At 40.6% G+C, this 16,308-nt stretch overlaps 1 protein-coding gene across 1 annotated transcript; it reads right to left on the reverse strand.

Moving 5' to 3' along the window:
• Positions 1–14,382: 14,382 nt before the first annotated feature.
• Positions 14,383–15,852, reverse strand: LOC102082345 (trichohyalin-like). The gene has a single exon (XM_005450602.4). The coding sequence runs from the start codon at positions 15,774–15,776 to the stop codon at positions 14,463–14,465; it is 1,314 nt and encodes a 437-aa protein (XP_005450659.2). The 5' UTR covers positions 15,777–15,852; the 3' UTR covers positions 14,383–14,462.
• Between the last annotated feature and the right edge of the window lie 456 nt (positions 15,853–16,308).

The raw sequence follows: 16,308 nt of genomic DNA on the forward strand, positions 1-16,308 counted from the left end.
TGACATGTAGGCTTGGACGGCAGCATCCAGCCACAACAGGCCTGAGGCAGCGCGATCAGCAGCAGCGGCTCTGTCAGGGGAGAAGCAGGAGAGCAGGGGAAGGAGCTGCTGTTTCTCCTCTCTACAGTTCAAAACCCAAGCTGTAGCTCTATGTGTGGCTCAGGTTTCCACTTAAAGGTATCTTTTAAGATACTTTGCTGCTTCTGAGCTAACAACAAAATCTCCGTTCCTATATACGGTACTTTTCAGCGCTAATCTCCCGTCTACCCGTTCGCCTTGTGGGCAGTGGGCGCGTTCTCTAATCAGCTGTGATCAAATTGCTGGGCTACAGGGAACATTCCTGCTCACCTCGCACACAGACATGGCAGAGCGATTAGCACACCTCTTCACACTAGCTTAGACCACAGAAGCCCCGGAAAGGGCGGCTTAACGGGCTGCTTTAACCACATCAGCTTTAAATAAAGATGTCTGGACCCACCACAAGTCTGAATCCACGCTGTACGCACAGGTTATACATATGCACTGTATACACTACAATGTGTTCTGACAGAAAAGCAAGCAGGCAGATGCTTATTCACACACACACACCATTTGAATACATGTCGATGTTTATGAGAAAAAAGAGTGTGTGCGTGTGTGAAGTGACATAAATTGCACATTACACAAGCACACATAGTCAGTCTCTGCCTTCAGCATATGTCATCTTCAGTAGTCCGTATCGTTTGAGGGCTGTCCTGGTGGAGTACGAGGCTGATTTGGGGAAACACCCAGCTGACACATTAGCCCGGGCTTTTCATAGCACAGAGTTGCCACTGCTCTTCCATGACACTACCTGGGGCTTTTCATGTGCCATTTGGGATTACCACTCGACCACGTTGGTGCCATACTACCCACCCACTCCCTCCCAAAAAACAATCCCACCCCACCCAAGCGTCTGGCATTTCTGCAAGGATATGGCGATGAGAGAAGGCAAGGCTGATGCCGACCAACGTTACTGTCACGTTAACCCTATGGGGCTCCGTCTGCTTGTCTTGCCCTGGGGTGTGCCATGCTTGGAAACCTTTCCCAAGGGTGGACTTGGTCTCGCAGCGCAGCCCCCACCCAGTATGCTAACCCCTCCCAGTTTCTTCTTATGCCACCAAAATTCACCCAAATCTGAGTGACTCCTCCTCTCTGTCTGTCTCCTCAAATCTTTCGTGGTCGAGGTCATGAATAATGTCATTTTCATGGTCACAAAGAAAATGCTTGCGGTATTTATTACCTTAGTATTTTACAGTGTGTGCACTTTATTTCCTCAACATAATTTACTTTGAATGCCATCTTTTAAACGTATTAGTGTCTACCTCTCATCACGAGTTTCTAATATGCATAGAAAATGATCTTGTCATCCAGTGCTTTTTTACATAATCTCTAATCTCTAAAAAAAATAATGGTACTCTAAAATGATATTAAAATTGTGTTTTTAATAGTGTTAGACAGAAGAAGTCTGCATTGACTTCTCTGGCAGGTCGTTTTAAGAACAAAGACGCTCAGTCTTCTCAGGTTTTCAGTCTTGGAATTACCGATTACCTTTACCTGAGGCTATTAGGCTGCATTTAGTGTCGCATGAGGTCAGCATAGACTGTTTTCACACATGAACTTCGGACCATTTCTTGAGAATCAAGGCCAAAGTTCATATGTGGAGTTCCTCTTTTTTTATTCATGTAGTATGTGGCTACAGCATTCAGAAGGCATAATCGAAACATCATGAGCGGTTCAAAACTTGCTTGCTATGAATGCTCTGGACAGTTGCCTGCTGTATTCACACATGGGTTCACTCGGACATAACACAGACTTTGTGTTCAAGATAGGAACAGCAAAGTCAGTTTGATGTCTGGCCCGACTGTTTCAGATTTTGCATTATAAAATAAAGTTTCTCTGGGAAATGTGATGTCTTTAAAAAAGGACAGGGCAACAATGCAATGTAAATCTAGCTTATAAGATGTAATGCAATTTAAATGCATCAAAAGAAGCCAGCAAAAATTTTAAATCTGTTTTGAAACACACAGTTGAGAATCAAGACCTAAAATTATATTAATTATACCCTGTGGGGAAAAAGCACTAAATGGATGTGATATGTATTCTTGTTAGCCTTGTCGTGGGATTCTTGACAAGTGGAAATTTGGGTCGGCTGGTTGACTCGGGTAGGAATGGAGGCTGTTAGGCTATAAGAATGCATTAAAAGTATTATCAATAGTTTCTAACATGACGTTTTTAACCTAAACACATTGTCAGAATTAACTGTCCCACTTAGCTTGGTAATGAGAAATCTAGGGATTAATTTATAACCATTTTGCACATAATCCATGATTAAGCAAGTGTGTTCGACTGCAAAATAAATAAAAATGTCATAAATATTCTAATCATTCAATCAATCCTTTATTAACTTTGTGTTTCTTATTCACTGGTTCAGACGTATGTGTAAAACTTTACTGATATTTAGGGTTGAAAAAAGCTGCATACACAGCCATGTGGCATATTATGGGCACTGCATATCCTGTTGGTTGGTTGTTCTTACCTTCTCAAGTGTGTTTCCACTTCAACAAGTCTAGCATTAGTAGGATGGTCATGTCTGACATTTGACAGAAAACTGTAGTTTGAGTCTCATCTGTGACCATTTGCAGATTTCGTTTTCACTGAAGTTGCTTTTTTTGGACTAGTTTATGGGCACCAAAACTACTTGAAGGTCTCTAAGAGGACAGTAGCAGTCAGACGCCTTTATAGTAAAAGGCTGTTTAACTTTTGTTTTCCATTATTGCATTCACTGAAGCCAAAGTGTGCAGATGTGACACTGCTTCTTTTTCCATGGCTCGTCTTTATCTGCAGCTTGACTGGCTCTTCTTCTCCAGCACTGGACTGGCTTCTGCTGCTGTCGCTGTCCCTCGTAGTGAAGTCTTTTAAAGCTGTCAGATGCTACATTTATGTGTGATTGAGAAAGCATAAACATAGGTCCTGCGAACTGGCAGTGATTGGCTGTTTGTTAGAAAGGTTAGCTTTGAGTCAATTGTTGAAATTATAGGTATAGATATAGATTAGAGCCTTGGGGATGTATGGCGAGTTGTCTGCTGAAAGAAAGGTTTTTCTGATCATTTGTAAAGTGTCTTCATAAACTGTTAGCGATATGGGTATTTTTGATTGTATATTTGTGGGGTTTTTAATGTCATAGTAGCTTAGATTCTCCATACAGGGAAATATATGAAATTATTTTTCTGATAGTAGAAAACAATATTTTGATTGCTAATAACCTTATAAACTTAAATTTGGTCTTATACTAACATAAACTGGATAATGGCAACACCTTTTGGCAGTTTATTATCACTATTGAGCGGCTAGGCAGCTGTCATGGAGTGGTAGAGTGTGAAGAGAGAGAGAAAGTTTCAGCTTGGAAGTGATGGTTGAATCATATTATACTTCCACCTGCCACAGTAGGGAAGCATGCTATTTTCTGGCCAACATACAGCTGAAGGTTTGAGAGACATCAGCTGGAACATCACCTGACTGTGAAGCTCTACTCTTACACTGTAATGAACCGGCCCTGGAAACCTATCTTCTGTCTCTCGTTCAAGCAATATCATCTCGTTGATCTTGATTGTGCATCAGTGGACCAAAACATTCAAGTCAATGAGTATCAGTGCATCTGTTAGCCATCTCTTTTTGTCATTCCGATGAACACTCATGGGGTGAATAGTATAGATGACCTGAGCATGGCAAGAGGAAAGGAGGCTTGTTACAGGAGGTGAAACAAGAAGCGAGAGACCCAGGGAATTTGGGATACCTGAGCTGGCAACTTGAGCCCAAGAGAAAGAGAAAACCGCATCCCAGGGGAGAGTGGTAGGGCTGGAGTCGGCCAGGGTATGAGACACGGCCCAGGTACGAGGACGAGCCAGCACGCTGCTGAGACAGTAGGATGAGGTTTCACTTCAGTGGGATTAACAGGTGAGCCAAGCGGGTTGCTTATTTAGATGAACAGAGCACCCCATCTCATTAGCAGAACAGTCAGACCTCTCTTTATGGGATAGGCAAGATAAAGTTTGGTGTCCAGTAATTTCAGCAAGGAAAAAAAAAAGTGCTTTCTGAATCCACACACTGCAGGCTAGTATTCAATGCCTGCCCATTCCTTTGTTATCTCTGCTTGGCTGTAAAGCAGTCAGAGAAGTGGAAGGAATGTGAGATATTTTCCAGGATCTGTGTGTGTGTGTGTGTGTGTGTGTGTGTGTGTGTGTGTGTATGGTGAGCGGTTCAGGAGGGTGGTCAGTCAGTGCCCAGTCAAAGCACTGCAGCAGCATGATGCCTCCCAACACACATAAAGAAAGCCTTGTCTAACACTCTAACTTCATTCTCTTTCCTCTTACATACATTTGCTTTCCACATCCTTTTCTCCATTTTCTTCTTTTTTTGCTTGACACACACACACACACACACACACACACACACACACACACACACACACACACACACACACACACACACACACATACAAGCACAAAAATCCAGGCGCACACAAAGTGACTTAAGTACACTGGCGAAAATGATAATTATATAAATCTTAATTAGTTTCCAGGGATTAAAAGTGTGCAGATTTGGTAAGTGAAGAAAACACGAACAGCTTGAAACCATGATTATCTCACTGCGTAGTATAAAATTGGGGTTAATATACCTGAGATGAAACAAACAGCTTAAAAGTCCCAAACCTCCCTGTGTCTGGCAGGGGATTCTGGCAGCATCACAATGACAGGGATTGAAATACAGTTCTATCATAGACAGAAAACACAGAATATTCGCAATTTATTCAAGAGATATAATTCATCTGGCTTTATGGGCCTCCGTACATTCTCTAAATAACAGATGATGAATCACATGTGCAGCTGTGTCTCATACAACAGGAAAAAAACATCTCGGCGTTCAGTGGTAGATAAGGCTTTCTTATTTTCTTTCATCCTCAGTTTGCTGCTTCTCTCCCCGTTTCCCCCCTGCTGCCCTTACTCCTCCTCTCTGTGTTAATGCTATTAATCTACACAGCCTTATTGAGAGTGCCTGTGCTTGGAGCAGGATTCAGATATTGGGTAGCTCATTTGGTAAACTCATTGACTGCTATCAGATTTCAGGTCAATGACCTAAATGACCAGACAGCAGCAGAAAGCAGGTACGGAAAGTGGAGAAATGAACACCAGTGTCATTGGTATGCTGGTTGGCTAAATAGATGCCTGTTATTGGGGATAGGGGGGAACTATCTGGTAGATTATCAGTGGGTTTTACAGCTATCGCAAAAACCATTTAACAAAAAAAAAAAATGCAGGATTGTTAAAAGAGCATCAGTTAGATTATTGGATTAACATTATGAGTAATTTGTAGACATAATCTTATATTCCTCTTGCTATTGTAATATTGTTGCCTAATAAGAGAGCACGACTTCAATCTATAAAAGTGCGATCAGAATATATCTTGATGTATCTGATGTCCCTGTGTTGGTGTCGTTCCTACATCATCATAATAATGTTTGCCCAGGATCAACATTGTGATTGACCAGTCACATTGTTGTGATGTCATAGCTTTGCAATATAGGGGGAAAATGCCTTGGTTTGTATAAAACTCACTTCAGAAATAAATAGTAGGCATTTTAAGTGTTTTCCTTTTTAATTTGTACATTATAATAACGCTATTAAGGGACAAGGGTTGACATCCTCTTATTTGGTTATAAACAGACTGGAAAATGATGTAAATGACATTTGTTTTGTCCTATAAATTGGTTGCACCTGCTTTTGTTGGATATGGCCTGTATTTGTATAGGATATGGTAAAATATGGGTAAAAGTGGGTGTACAGCAACTCATTTGTTTAAATTTGTACCTCTTTCCTGTTCCTGGACATGCTCTCTTCCACAGCATGTCGTGTCCTCCTCGCCTCACCCCAACTGGTCATGGCAGATGGCCGCCCCTCTCTGAGCCTGGTTTTGCTGGAGGTTTCTTCCTGTTAAAGTGTGTTTTTCCTTCCCACTGTCACTAAACTCCTTGGTCATAGGGATCATATGATTACTGCCGTCTTCTCAGTTGTATTATTGTAGGGTCTGCCTTACAATATAAAAGCGACTGTCATAATTTGGTGCTGTATAAATAAAATTGAATTGAATTGAAGTGAATCTGTCAGTTCTTACAGTGAAACACGATCCTGTAACTTACTACAGTTTTGGGGAAATTGTAAAGTAAAAATAAAAAGTAATATTTTGTATTGATGGAAAATTGATTTTTGTTTATATATCCTCACTATATGTTTAAGTATTACTCTATTACTCAAATTAGAATTGGCAAAAATAGGTACTGTCAGGTCACACTGGGTGGAAAAACATTGGAAACAATTGAAATTTGTCATTAGTTTGTATAATAAAATACTTTTATAAATATATTACATTATGTATTGTATTATAGCATAGATAACGGACTATAATAATACATAATACATACTATATTATGTCTCGTCTTATGTCTTTGGCTGTTTGTTAACTCTCTGATGTCTAAGTCATCATCAGTAATGACTCCTCACGCCATCAGAATGTGGACGCATTCGTCCAGATTCATGACAATCAGGGCACATAGAAATTAATCACTGTAACTGACACATGGCAAAAACTATTTACAGTTGTTGAGTTTTTTTTCCACAAAAAGTACTTTTTGCTTGTATGCAAAGCATTTGGTCTGAACCAAAACAAAAAGCCAGTGAAAGCAAAAGTAAATGAAGAGTGAAAGCAAAACTGAGAGTGACACTAAAGATTGTCTTTTACACTGCGATTCACACCACAGTCACGCCACCACACCCCTCCTGTCTACTTGTGTATCAGTGTGTTATGTGTTTAAAAACATATTACTATTATTCTGACAAAAACAAACAAACCCCAAAACAATAAATATCAGTTGCAATTTCAGAAAAGACATCCAGTCATTGTTTCTGGAGGCTGAAAAACAGTATTTATTAACCATTTACGAAGTTTTACAAATTTCGGCGCAAAACCAATAATTGAAAGTAAATTGACTCTCAATGTGCATTTATTAAAAATAGTCATCCATCCATTTTCTTAACTGCTTATCAAGTTAAGCTGTCGAAGGTTCAGAGGTAGCGTATATCAGGACACTATTCCTCGGTGTTATTGATGTCGGTAGTCTCAATAAAAACAAGTAAAATACTTGTTTTAAAAAATAAGAAACAAAAAAGCCAAAGTGGAAATGATAACAGTTGAATCTTTATGCACAATAATGCTGTTTATATTAATAACATTAAGGAAGGACTTTTTTTTTCTCCCAGAGTGCAGTAAATATTGTGGCATCGCATTTTAAACAACAGAGTTTTGTGTTGGATTAAAACTTGCTGAGAACAAATCAGTCTGAGAGATGCTGCACTCTACATATCGTGACATTCAGTTAATTGTTTCAGAACAAATTCAAATATACAAAGCGAAGAGAGCTTTTAAGGCGGTCGTGCCACGAGGACAAATATAACATGTTTGAAAAGTATGAGCTGTGGTAACATTATGGTGAAGACCTTGATGTTCATGCATAATGTCAGTGAGTACTTTGGGCTTTGCTATAATTACATTTACAGCTGGAGTGTAACAAGGTTCATCTACGTGATGTATTTTCTCTTTGCCATTAGTACATGTGCTGATCACAATGATTAAAGATGTAGAGAAGATGCTTTTCTAAATTTGCTCCCTATTTTGATCCTAATAGGTGATACTGTCATCCAGGCAGCTTTAAGAAAGACATTAATTAAAATATATAAAGGTCCTTAAACATCTACAGCATTGACTATGGCTGTAAATGACAGCACAGCTACATCAATGTAATTACAGGCCTTAATGAAGATTCTGTAACCTTGGTTCTTTCTCAGTAAGATGTTGTGATAGGAACACCGACCTTCTTTTTTATCCTATCCTAACTGTTCTGAAATTACATGTGAAACAAAACCTGAAACTCATCCTCATTTTGGGCATGATTAGAATGAAAGAAGTATTTATTGCATGTCTTCTGGGCAACATATTGTAAATGTGAGGCTCACACAACTTAGATGAAGTGGAGATTTGCTTGGAGAACAAACACCACCATTAAAGTTGTCCACGCTATAGGTCTCTCACACAAGCTTATAAGTGGCCTATAAGATACAGTGACATCATTAAGTCGGTGAACCTCAGTGCCTTCATAACATGGCTTTCTAACATGCATTTAATAATGATGTATTTTAGCTAAAAACATAATCTTTTCCTGACTCTTACCAAGGTGCTTCAATGCTGTGTTCTTTAAAGAGAAAATGCTGTTTGTGTTCAGGTTCTTGTGATGAGCCGTTTAATAAAATAAAATGGATGAGCCCCTTATTTTGCCATTCATATTGTATATTGTTAGCCTTTGTAAGATTGAGAAAAGAATGCTATCAATGATGAAAATTACAACACTGCCATCTTGCAGTTCAGAAGGCTGTGCTGCATTATGATTTTAGTTTTGCATCCTTCAGGGAGCTTGCAAACTGATACCGGTTTCAAACAATACAAAAAATAGAGATTTTTATTGTAATAATAACACTCCTGGGTTGCTAAAACCCAAGTTACACATGTAATGGTTCATAAGCGCAGTTCTCCTTATCATATATATTATATAGGTCATGTAGACATTGCCTTTGTGACCTCCAGCTGTGTCTCAGTTGTTTATAAAAGAGGAAAACATCTGTTCTGTTGGTGACCCCATCCTTTAATTATCTTTCTGTTTATCTTTGTTTCTCTACCTCTATGCCTCCTTTTGCTCTCTTTCCTCCATCGCCGCTCCCTCCTTTCTGCCTCTCCTTGGGTCATTAGCATGTTGCTGATGGGGGCCGGTCATCCATTGAGCGGTGTGGGGAGGTTTTGGCCGGGGCTGCAGCAGGCCTGTCAGGGCAGGTCATTAAGAAAACGACGGGTCGTGGAATACACAGACAAGGTTGATTGGTTTCCTGCAGCCGTCAGCAGAGCCCTGCAGCATCTCCTGACCCTGTGGGCCCATCTAACCTGCGTGCACACACACAAGCACCTGCACGAGGAAACACACAAAAGACATACTTTTGCATACACATGAACTCTCAGAACCTGTGCAGCCATACAACACAGTAATGTATCATATGTATTCACACCTCTGACCAAAGGCTAAAGACTGGTAAAGGATGATGGGGAGCCACATTCAGCTGATTAACTTGATCCCGATCTGAAAACCCAGCTTGCTGCCAGTTTTTAGATCCCCTAGTAATAGTGTTCAGCTTGGCATTAATCCAGACAGCATGCCTACTGCTCCTACTGTCAAGACCAGGGTATCCAGGGTAGAGCCAAAGGAGCACAGTGAAAAAATAAAATAAAATAAAATAAAACGCCTGAAGTTGACCCCAGTTTTCTTGAAAGGTCATGTGTGGGATTGAATGTGGCTGTGTTCAGGGAGTGGCTCTGTCATGCATGCATAGATGGAATACTACCCAGCATCCATCTCTGCTGTCTGTTGTGCTGTGAATGTCAAAACCCAGAGGCTCTAACACCCTACCTGACCCCCCCCTAGTTTCCAGCTGCCCTTGCCTACCTGATGAACAGAGCCTCATGCCTGGGGCTTCTGTGCTCCAAATGAGCCCTATAATAATGTTACTTCAAATGTCAAAGGCAGGGCTATTATCGCGGTGCGTGTTCAGGGGTATGTTGCATGTTGTTGGGAGGATACATCATGTTTTGTAGCTGCCATAGCAGTCCCTCCATCTCTCAGTGTAATCAAATGCATTAATGTGTAAAAATGCCATTTAGCACAGCGATTCTGACTGCAGGCTGGTTAGTAGACACTGATAGACGGATAGGGTTTGACTGACAGTTCCCGGCTGTGGCCTGTCTGTGGGTGTTAATGACACACAAGCCTGTCTTCATGCTGCAGGGACCGGCATGATTGTGTGCTGGTCCTACTCAGAACTTTGCAGCCCATATGTAGATCAGGGATGCCAAACTCATTTTACATGGTGAGCCCACTTAAGTGGCCCGGACCAGTGAAAGTCCCCTTTCAGTCAGTGTGAAGAAGTTTATTACACATTTAAACCCTGATATATTTTAATATAAGAATAAGAAGTGCAATTTAAAAAATTCATCCCAGTTGTTCTGCATGATAAAGAAATGCTGCTGCAGAAAATAGAAGAAATCTGTCAGCATGACTCTTTGGGCATAAATTGTAAGAAATAAATCTCAAATTACAGAAATAGTTCTGTTAGTATAATGCACAGTTTGTCTTTTTTTGTTTAATAGAAATTTCTATTGTAGATAGTGAAAAACAGGATCTTCTCTTCTGTTCATCTGTTACTTATTTACCATGGTGTAGAATGAATGACATGGGGGAAGGTCTTTATCGGTGGGAAAAACCATAAAAACAGAAGTTCAAATTTATGCCTTCCTTCACATTTTCCAAAGTCGTCCAGTGAACTAGACTGAAGTCTTTGCCGAGCTGATTCTGGTCCCCAGGCCTTATGGTTCATATCCCTGGTCTAGATGATGCGGATTTGTGCTGTCACCAAGAGCAGTGTGCAGTATTGAGTGTAACACACTGCAAAAATAACTTGTTACTTATTACTGTATTAAATCTAGTAATTACATTCAATTTGCAGTTATGACATTACTTGCATTACAAATGTACTTCAGTTTCTCCATGATGGGCAGATGGAAAGGGAAAATAAATGTCAAACGTAGATTTTTCCACCTGCAGTCAGCTGATTGCAGTTCATTTACAAAGATGATGAAAATGTGGCGTGGTCTATAGCTTTTGAGTGGGGATATGGGCTTTAAAAAACAAAACAATAAAGGAACCAATGGTGGTGTGAAGCGTAAACTTCGTTTAGGACTGAAACAATTGGATTACACTGCTAACACGACATTGGCTCTTTGCATGCATCTGCAGAGATGCCATGCTAACATAAAGCTAGCGAAGAGGCCAGAGTGAGTATATGCAGACTTAAGCCCAGCAGCTAGACCCTGGACTTTAACAGGTAACAAAGGCAGTGATGAGGAGTCAGGCTTGGAGCACCATAGGCGTCATTTCTACCTGTACACGTTGCTACAGTAGAATTGCTGTAGAGATTGATTCAAAGCCTTTTTGGGTTGGTTTTCAGCTTCACTACAGTTGCTACAGTTTGCACAGGTTCACGAAATTGAACTACAGAAGATTGGAAAAATGTCTTGTCTGTTTTATCTGTATTGTTGTTGACCATGTCCATGTACTCATCTTTTGATGGCTGATTGCAGAAGGATACCAAACCATCACTGTATTCAAATGGTCTCCACAATCACCAGATTTCAATCTAAGAGCACCATTGTGATGTGGTTATGTGGGAGATTTGAATCATGGATGGGCAGCCAACAAATGTGCGGCAGCTGTGTCATGCTATCATGTTAGTGTGGACCAAAATCTCAATCTAAGATGGTTCTGAAGACAATAGAGGGTGCAACACAGTACTAGCAAGGTATACCTAATAAAGTGGCCAGTTAATGTTTGTTCTTGACCATAAGACTTGCATACCACAGTTACTGTAGCTAACACTTGCAGTGATTACCACCATTACATTGATGTCATCAACAATCAACTGTAACTAGTTTATTCAGCTCTTCTCTTCTTATTTTAAACAAGTAAACGCATGATTTTTATTAAAATATTCTTTATAGCAAGTGTGTTTTCATGTAGCAGAAGATTAAATTGGTTCTTTTAGCTTTAATAAATAAATGTGTAATCTTTTTAAGGAATATCAATTTCAAACTATGGCATGATCACAACAATTGCTTAATATTGTATGGTAAAGATCCCGCAGTAATTATAAAATGCATTGACAGTCACTTTTTTGTCTAAATTCTCCTCTAAAGCTGCAAGGACACAGAAAGCGATTTGACACGCCTGCCAGAGACCACAGAATATTGATGAAATTTAGCAACTTCAAGTGATTTTCTGGTTAAAAACACACTGTCTAGGCCCCGAGATAAACTTTTCTCAACTTCAGTGCGGACGACTGAAGCCACTACCAGTGAGAGTGCCTTACACCGGTAATTGACACATGACAGGGTAGTGAATACATTAGAGGGTTACCTAGGCAACCGGAGCCTGTGATGTCTGCTAGTGACCAACCTTCACTTTCAAAGTGATGCACAGTGAGCACATCGCTCCCTGTGTGGACGCAGCTTCATTTTGGCGTGCTCCACACACCAACACACACATTTGTGAGGCAATGTACACACTCTGGCATTAGCCCAATATAACTGCTAATGGGACCTGTCTTAGAGGTGAAGCGTTGTTAACCTTTGATCAACCCTAGGCTCAACCACTTATAGGCTAGATAGAATTCATCACATTTCTGACTGACCAATTTCACACCCGTGACAATGACGAACACGCGAAGAGAGAGATGACCAAGAAACGTTTTAGCACTCCCTTTTATTTTCTGCTAATAGATAGACTTTTACTGTTTCTTAAATGTTAAATTCTTTTCAGTAAGTGATTGTCATTACACAAACAAGCCTGCTGACTGGATAATGTGTTGTTTGCATTAATGAATTAGTGAAAAGCATTCCATGAACCAGCTAGTCAGCCAGAAGCTGGATGTCAGGGCGGGTGTGTTTAACTCACTGTAACTGCCAGTTAACCAGGCTGCAATTAAGATGTTAGCTTTGTAAGGATGACAAAGTGGGGGTGAGGGGTGGGGGGCACCCAAACCAAAATAGATTTCCATGACTTCTTTTTAATAGCAATAGCAATTAATCCAAACTATATCCTGTGTATTTCATGTACCAAAAGCACAGGAGAGTTATGACACATTGTTCTTTAAATGTTACATTTTTTAATTTATCGTGTTTTTGACAGTTTTGATAAAACACCCATGTCAAACAAGGAGGCAAATGGCTAAATTACAGAGTCATCACCTCAGGACTAATCCGCTGCTTAAGATATTGTAATGTAGTACTTTTTTTTTGTTGCTATTTTGCATTTATTCATCAGGTGAATAGTGTGTGTGTGTGTGTGTGTGTGTGTGTGTGTGTGTGTGTGTGTGTGTGTGTGTGTGTGTGTGTGTGTGTGTGTGTGAGATACAGTACGGCCAAGCAGCAAGACAAGGGCAGGTGAATGATTGCAAGTCTAATTAACAGGGTGGTGGCTCCTGCGCTGAGCTGCTTCGAGAGACGAGTCGTCAGAGACTCAGAGGTGCCGGGCTCAGTGGGGAGGACTCAGAAAAACAGCTTTAATTGGTGGGAGTTATTTATAGACAAAGCACCTTTTCCAGGGTTAGTGGGTTAAGTCTGTTCAGTCCTCTGTGGGGACAACTATGTTTGATGGGAACAAACAGAGCATTACCAAAAAACCTGCATCACCTCCCCATCTCTTTATATGCACATCGGAAATCCAGTGCACACACACACACAAATGCAGATATAGCTATAGCTATATACTGCTGAGCTGTTGCACCTTTCCCACGCACTTAGACATGCTGTTGACATCCTGGGTCTTGTGCAGAGCAAAAGAAAGTGAGAGACAGTAGGAGAATAACTGAGAGAATGAGCAAGAAAGTGAGAGAAGGGGTACAGAGATGTGGATGAAAAAGACAAGGTGGGGAGGTTGCTCCTGGGTTGAATCCCTCATTGGAAGCGTCTTCATCTGCCGGCCAATCCTCCTGGGGGCCTCTACCTCTCCATTTCATTAGTTTGTCAGCCTGCACGAAGGATTGTGCATTAGGCCTTTAATTTAGTGGATAGCCAGAGGCTGGCTGCCTGGTGCAACTCTCAGCTCCAACAGGCTGGAATCTAACTAGGATCAACTTAGCTCAACTTAATGCACACACACACACACACACACACACACACGCACACGCACACGCACACACACACACACACACACACACACACACACACACACACACACACTCACTCAAGCATGTTATGCCGGTTTCAGCTGAAACAATGTTTCAAACCATATTCCAGGGTTTTTAGTTCACCATTTATGAGGTTTCAAGAAGAAAATAAAAGGCAGATCTGAATGTTTGAAAATGTTTTGGAAGAATTCTGTAAAGACGAGATGAAAAATACTCAAAGGATAAATTCAATTGGTTTATTATTTAGATAAGTTGAAAAAAAAGTTAAACAAGCAAGTAAATAAAGAAACAAGGTAAAATGAAGTAATAATGAAAAAACCTTAAACAAGTAAATAAAGAAACAAGGTAAAATGAAGTAATAATGAAAAAAGTTAAACAAGTAAATAAAGAAACAAGGTAAAATGAAGTAATAATGAAAAAAGTTAAACAAGTAAATAAAGAAAAAAAGGTCGAGGAGAGAAAACCCCAACAATCCCCTCTGAGCAAGCACTTGGCGACAGTGGGGAGGAAAAACTGCCTTTAAACGGGCAGAAACCTCCGGCAGAACCAGGCTCAGGAGGGGACAGTCAACTGCCGGGACTGGTTGGGGGGGTGAACAGAGGTGGAGCAAGACGAGGCTACATCAGGTGAGGAAGCAGTAGCGTCTCTCCTCCGGAACAAGCGGAACCATTTTGTCTTCTTTTTCATGCACTTTTCCACAAGCGCTTTTTTCTCCAGGATGAGATTTCTCAACTCATCGACTGTTTCTGCGTTTTGCTTTTCAAGTTTCTTACATCTTTGTTCCACCTCTTCTAATGTTGCTTGTTGTTCTTCAAGCTTGTCTTTGAGTTGTTTGGATGTTGCCTCCTGTACCAGCTTGTCCTTGTGCATGTTTTCATTTCTCTGTTGTACTTCTTTGTGCTCGTCTTCTAACTGCTCGTTTCTTTTCTGGATTTCTTGGAGCGTGAGCTGCAGGTCTTCATGTATTTTGTCTTGTTGTTGTTTTTGTGCCTGCATTTCAGTGTTTTCACGCTTCAAGTTATTGAATTCCACCAAAATCCCCTTAACGAGCTCTGAGTTGTTTCTCGCTATCTGATCGATCCTTTTCTGCATCTGTGAGCAGCGTTTCTCCAGTTTGTCCTTTTCTTCTTCCACTTTAGTTGCTTTGTCCTCCAGCTGATTACAAAACTCTTGCAGTTTTAGATTTTTAGACTCAAAGTCCTGGACAATACGTTTTCCTTCTTCCAGTCTTTCCTGCTGTTGCTCTTTCTGTTGAAGAAGGTCTTTATTTTGGCGCAGTGTTTCATCCAGGCTTTCTTTCAGCATTCGGTATTTTTCCTGCATGCTCTTCAGTTCGTGCTGCATGTCTCTTTGCTTTTTGTCCTGCTCTTCCTTCTGTTGGAGGATTTCTTTCTTTTCTTCCACAGCTTCATGGAGCTGTCTTTGGAGCAGCTGATACCTTTGGTCCATGTATTGGAGATCCCATTGTATCTTATCAGTCATCGTCTTCTTGTCTTGGAGCTGGTTGGTCATTTCTTTTAGTTCTGCACTCTTTTGCTTGTTTTCTTTAATGAGGTGCACAATCTGCTCTCGGGCCTGAGCAAACTTGATTCCCCAGCCCTCATTAATAATTTTTATGTCCGGCTGGTGCTGTTGTCTTTCTTCCAGCTCTTTATTTTGGGCTTCCATTCGTCTACACTTGTCCTCCAGTTGAAGTTTCTCTTCTTCAATTTGTTGCATTTTTTTCTGGAGATGGTAGATTTCCTTCCTACTCTCCTCTAATGCCCTTTGGGAGGATAAGACACCATTTGGGGAAATTGGCGGACCACGCCAGGAAGGAGAGGCGGCGTAATCTTTTTGAATTGGTTGGTTTTTTCTTGGAAACATGTTGGAGTCTCTATACGATGACTTTGAAAAGCTTTCCAAATGTTTCTGTGGTGAACGCTTGTAGGCTGCAAACACAGATGCTGCTAAAACGAACTAAAACTTGCTGTGTCTCACCCCTATTTAAGGAAAAACATCAAAGGACTTAAGATTCTTAAGATCTCCTTATTACATCATCACTCCCTAAGCCAGGGGTCTGCAACCTTTTACACCCAAAGAGCCATTTGGACCCGGTTTCCACGCAAAAGAAAACACTGGCAGCCGCAAATACTTTTTGACATCTAAAATGAAGATAACACTGTATATATTGTTTTTTATCTTTATGCTTTGTGTGAACAACTAAGGTGTGCTGCTTATGAAATCCATGAAGTGCTACAGAGAAAATTAAATTATATTTATGTAATCAACACATTTTGAACTCTTAAAGAAATATAACAAAAGGACAGACACCCAGCTGAACTAAAATGATCCATGTAGCAAATAAAAACTGTTGTCAGCCGCCACCCTTATATCGCCTTTGGGCTGTTGGAGCCTT

The sequence above is a fragment of the Oreochromis niloticus genome, linkage group LG12 (genome assembly GCF_001858045.2).
Source record: "Oreochromis niloticus isolate F11D_XX linkage group LG12, O_niloticus_UMD_NMBU, whole genome shotgun sequence".
NCBI lineage: Eukaryota > Metazoa > Chordata > Actinopteri > Cichliformes > Cichlidae > Oreochromis > Oreochromis niloticus.